The 5733-nt window shown below is 37.4% G+C and overlaps 1 protein-coding gene across 1 annotated transcript; it reads left to right on the top strand.

Annotated features, from left to right (window-relative positions):
* Window positions 1-1030: 1030 nt before the first annotated feature.
* LOC131639993 (probable histone H2B.1) lies at window positions 1031-1721 on the top strand. The gene has a single exon (XM_058910417.1). It carries the CDS (start codon window positions 1112-1114, stop codon window positions 1556-1558), a length of 447 nt encoding a protein of 148 aa, XP_058766400.1. The 5' UTR covers window positions 1031-1111; the 3' UTR covers window positions 1559-1721.
* Window positions 1722-5733: the final 4012 nt, after the last annotated feature.

The raw sequence follows: 5733 nt of genomic DNA, 5'->3' as shown, positions 1-5733 counted from the left end.
TGTGTAACTTGTCGCAGTCTCTTCGGACATGAGTTTAATAGGCTTTTGGATTACATATCTTTTGGGCCCTATGATGTGTGGCCCGACTTATGAGATATGAAGTTCTACAAGCGAGAGTTTAGTTAGCCTTATTGGACATGATCCTGCCCGAGGGGCACTAAATCCCTTAGACGATATTTTAGTTAACCCGCAAAGTCTAAATTCCTCAGTTACAGTAATCCATAGTTTGACTGACGAGACACTAAATCACACGTATTGATGAATTGAGTAAAAAAAACCTTCCATCAAAGATCATCTTAACAATTATTAGATATATTTAATTAGTGAGTGGTACAAATAATTTAAAATAAATATTATTTAAAAACTAATTTTATGGTAAGAAAATTTGTGATTCATGGGACACTTTTAAAAATTAAAAGTAAAATAAATAAAGAGTTTAACTGATATACACTATCAGTGTAAAAAATTTTACACCATCATTACATTATGAACATCTAATTGTATTATTTTAAAAGAAGTTAAAATAAGAATCAAACCTTTTATATTTATCTTGTGATTAAATAAAAAATCTTTACTATAATGTATTTCAATTAAATTCATAAATAAATTATTTTTTTAACTATTTTTTATATTGATTATAATAATGATTTATGGCCCAAATAATAGAAATCGTAAGAATAAATTGATGGCCTCCTAAAGTTTCAAAGGTGAAATTTTGGAGTTTGGCGCCAAGTAAAAATAAAAAGCAATAAATTTCAATTTGGTGAAAAATGAAATGACCTAATCTCAACTGTTCATTTTGAGAGTAATTCAACGTCCAAGATAACTGCCAAATCACCGATCCACGTGAAAGCATCGCAACATCGTGTTCCTTTCCTTCACTATTTCTCTGTGCTGCTTTTGCAAATAAATTATTCGATTATTCAACAAATCTTGAAGCGCCACGTCACCGATCCGCGTGAATCTTCAATATCCAATCAGAATTTTAAAATGCTTTTATATATAACTCCCTAACTAACGTTATCATATTCATCACTACCTTTCTCAAATTCATACCCTAACTAACGTTTCTTCCAGCGATTTCAATTTCATTTTTTCTACTTTCAATCAAATGGCGCCAAAGGGAGAGAAGAAGCCTGCTGAGAAGAAACCCGCTGAGGAGAAAAAGACCACCGTTGCCGAGAAGGCTCCTGCTGAGAAGAAGCCAAAGGCCGGAAAGAAGCTGCCTAAGGACGGTGGTGCCGCCGCCGGCGACAAGAAGAAGAAGAGAAACAAGAAGAGCGTGGAGACATACAAGATCTACATCTTCAAGGTTCTGAAGCAAGTTCACCCAGACATTGGTATCTCAAGCAAGGCCATGGGTATCATGAACAGTTTCATCAACGACATCTTCGAGAAGCTTGCTGCTGAATCATCAAGACTTGCAAGGTACAACAAGAAGCCAACCATCACTTCAAGGGAAATTCAGACTGCAGTCAGGCTTGTTCTTCCTGGAGAATTGGCCAAGCATGCCGTATCTGAGGGTACCAAAGCTGTTACCAAGTTCACAAGCTCTTAAACTCAATATTCTAGATCGATATGTAGTCACTGTTAGACTTATTTATATTTAGCTTTTACCTTTCTAATCTTGTAATGTTGCGATGGGATCGTGCTGATCCTTGTTGTGTATGAAAATGAAGGATATAATGATATTGGGTTTCAAAATTGCTTGTATGGTTCAATTTTTTTTTCTTATTAATTTTGTAGCCTCTTCAATTTATGCATAAACTTATGCTGCACGAAGTTTTTTATTATATGCCACATGCAATTAGTGACAAAACTGTTCTACAGAAATATTTATTATACGTTTTGTAATTCTTGCCAAACTCTGTTGAAAGTCTGCATTATGACTTATGTTAGTTTGCTTGACTTGGTATTTTTTTTGTCGTGTTAATGTTAGGTATGTTGTTTTCTTTCACACTGCAGAAACATAGCATACCTTGGTGATTTGCTCATCTATTAATACATGCAGTTTATTATAAAAAAAAATCAAGAGTGACTTTGTTTTCATGACCTTGTAACTGGTGTAATGAACATTTAAAACTTAGAAACGAGACTCGTTAGGAATGAGATTTTTTTTTAAATAACTAGGTATTAAAATTAAATTATGCAAATAATCACGTTTCGGAGAAATTACATAAATAACTATGTTTCAGAATTTTGTTTACACCAAAGTGACATCTTAGATGGCTTATTCCAATTTTTTTTGTCTTTGGCGCCATCTAACATGACTCATGCAGTACTGATAAGCCATGTCATATGGTGCCTCCACTACCTTTATAGGAGGAGCCATCTCATATGGCTTATCCTTGTAAATGTGTTTTCTATAAATAAATACCCATTTTCTCCACCATTTTTCACATTTTCTCACTACACCTCATTTCCTCTCAACTTTTTTCATAATGGGCTCTGAGATTTTCACAAGAGATGTCTATGTATTCTTCTCTCCCTTGAAACCGACGATAAAAATAAAATGTTGGCACATCCATTCCATGGAGCGTTTTAAGAGAGAGTTGAAACGCTGGTTAGACTGGGACATCCCAAAGGACGAAGAAATTAGAAGAATCCAAAGAGGAAGAACCGTCACCTCACTTGCAACTGGAACGTCTCGCACTTGGTTGGAGAAAGTTGAAAGAGACAGAGACGTAATGATGATGATGCACGGTTCTGATGACATTGTTTTGGTGCTTGTAATTTCTTAGATATTTTGTCGTGTTGTTGATGTTTTTTATCCGCCGTATGTGTTGTTTTTTTAATCATTATGTCATTTTATTTTTAACAAGCGTATGTGATGTAACAAATGTTCTTAATGAAAAAAAGCCTTGTTTAGATCTTAAAGGAAATGTGCATACAGATTTCAATTGGTTGAGCCACTAGCACGTGTGGGACAATTTTTTTATTATGTCCGACTTGACGGCATAAACCACACTTTCTTTCTAACTTGTCAAGCTCGTCCATTTCAATTGTGATACGCTTGCTCTTGGGACGATCCATTTTATTTCTTTGCATTTGGTCTTTGTGCCAAACAATTTCCCCCTCGTACGCAGACCAATAATCCTCTTTTGCTACCACTGCAAAGCCATTGTTGTATACGTGGAGCAATGTCTTAGACATGTAAATGGGAGACAGAAGTGCTAATGCATCTATGTGAGAATGGGCACATGCTGCGATGACATGAGAGCAAGGCATACAAAATGCTTGAAACTTTCCACAATCGTACCAATGTTCTTCTAGTAGAACCCATACTCTTGTCTTGGTAGCCCCTCGTTATGGTCGATTGTCTCTTTGACCATGGAATTTGGGTTATGTCGGTCAAACCTTATAACCATATGTGTGTTGACTTTGGCAATTTCTGCCTTGGTAAATCTTGTGCAACATTCACTCCACAATTGTCCAGATCATAACACCATGTCCCACCTTTCACCTCTTTGTGCAAACAACAAAGTCATCCTAAAACATGTTGATTTTACCAAAGCGGTTATAGTGAGGTTTCATATGCCTTTGAAGACACCATTTATTGATTCAACAAGATTGTTGTCATATGGCCCCATCGTTGTCCATTATCGTATGACCTAGTCCATTTCTCCATTGGAATATTATCAATCTAAGTACCTGCATTTGGATTTGACAATCTGATCTCTCTACGATAATGTTTGAATGATGGTTGAGTTAATGCATACCCTGCATTCATAACTAATTTGCGAAGAGCTCTGTCTTTCATCTCTCGCATGAAATTTTGTACAATATATCTAATGCAGAAGGCATGCGTAGAAGGGGGGGTCATGCCAACCATTAGCTGGGTTATTGTATGCACTCACAATAGAAGCATGACTATTAGAGATCAAATAGATACAAGGATGCAGAGCCACGTGTATTCTGAGGTTTTTGAGAAAGAAACTCCAACCACACTGGTCTCTCCCTCGTCTATAGCAAAGGCAATTAGGAAGACGTTATTGTTGCCATCTTGTGCAACTGCCATCAGTAGGGTGCCTTTGTATTTCCCGTACAACCACGTTCCATCTATTTGAATAATAGGTTTGTAGAACGCAAACCCTCTGATGCATGGTTGGAATGCCCATAACAGACGATAAAATATTCCATTTCCGCTGACAAGAGTATCGTCTGGTGTAGAAATTTGTACTGCAAAAACTGCAATCATTCAGTTCAACGTTGTGGAGATGCACCAGAGCGACTATGCAAAAATGCTATTCAACCTGCTTCAAGATATTCCGTCTGACCCAACTTGCTTGACACCTTGGCATCACAAAAGGGTCGACGCCCAGTGGAATATTCATAATTGGCAAGATTCCGCACCTGGTTGGTGTAGGATATGGAGGAGACGTGGCCGACATGTCTTACAATTTCCTATTTTCCTCGATGAACACCGTATGCAACACATAAGTCAGTATATAAGCTAGTACAGATCAGTTACTAACCCTGAAATGTTTGTGGCTGAGCCGAGGTAGTTGATCGACCCACACATATGTTGGGCATCAACATCACGTCAACAACAACAACACCAACCACCATACACCACCCAACAAGAATACCACCCACCATACACCACCTAACAAGAATACCAACAACCGTTCAACACCCAACAACAATACCAACACCAAACCCAACACACGACAACCTCCCATCAAACACAACGACGAAGGAGATCCACAAACACCCAACCCCGAAGCCAAAATCAAAACCAATACACCCACATGCCCCACACACAATCACAATACCAAGAACAAAGACAATCCTTTCGTCATCCTGATGCGGGCTCTTCATCATTTCCCCTTAGCCCAGACATGGGCATACATGAAACCTATTCACCAACCGACCCAACATACAACCAGCCATCACACCGTAGAACCCAACAGACATATATGTACCAAACTCCACAAATGCCAATTCCTGCTTACCCCACTTTTTTTGGATGAGCAATACTATCAAGTTGGTATGGACCCCACCCCCACCGATGTGACCTAACTTTGACAACATGGGTCAACGGTTGTTTGAAAGCGGGACTTCAGCGGATTTTGATCTGACACATTACATGGACGCTGAACGCATTGACTTCATAGGGCCCTCGACCCAACCACAACAAGAATGTCATACAGTGCAACAACGACATAGGCGAGGATGCTCTAGTCGTTATCAAAATCTAGGCGACCAATAAATTTTATGTAACTTTTTCCTCGATTATATAATCGTTTTTTATCAATGGAAATCGAAGTCTCATTTCTCCACAAAATTGTCAATTATTTTTATAAAAAAAATAAAAAAATGTTGGGAAATACACCTAGGCGCCATCTGAGATGGCTCTGCGCAAAACAGATGCACATTGGCGCCATCTCACATGGATCCTTCTCTAAAAAATTCAATGGAGGCGTCATCTGACTTGGCTAATGCATTTTAACCATTTCTGAAACATGGTTATTTGCGTAATTTTCTTCGAAACGTAGTTATTTGCGTAATTCTTTTTAATACCTGGTTATTTAAAAAAAAAATTTAGGAATGAAGTTGGTGAGTAATGGGATAATGAATTCAAATATTTTTTTAAATACCCGTATATTCTAGTCTTGTCTTATTTGTATAATTACTTAGATTTTATTTTGTCGAAATTGTGATGAGAGAGCATAAAGAAAATAAAAATAGAATATATTTGATATATTCTTCTTTACAAAACAAATAGAACAA

This window comes from Vicia villosa, unplaced genomic scaffold (genome assembly GCF_029867415.1).
Source record: "Vicia villosa cultivar HV-30 ecotype Madison, WI unplaced genomic scaffold, Vvil1.0 ctg.002879F_1_1, whole genome shotgun sequence".
NCBI lineage: Eukaryota > Viridiplantae > Streptophyta > Magnoliopsida > Fabales > Fabaceae > Vicia > Vicia villosa.
The sequence above is the reverse complement of the archived record's forward strand: the minus strand, read 5'-3'. Positions and strand labels throughout refer to the sequence as shown.

Bases quoted from the DNA above. Each gene is read 5' to 3' on its own strand.
- LOC131639993 (XM_058910417.1), top strand. From the start codon at position 1,112: ATGGCGCCAAAGGGAGAGAAGAAGCCTGCTGAGAAGAAACCCGCTGAG.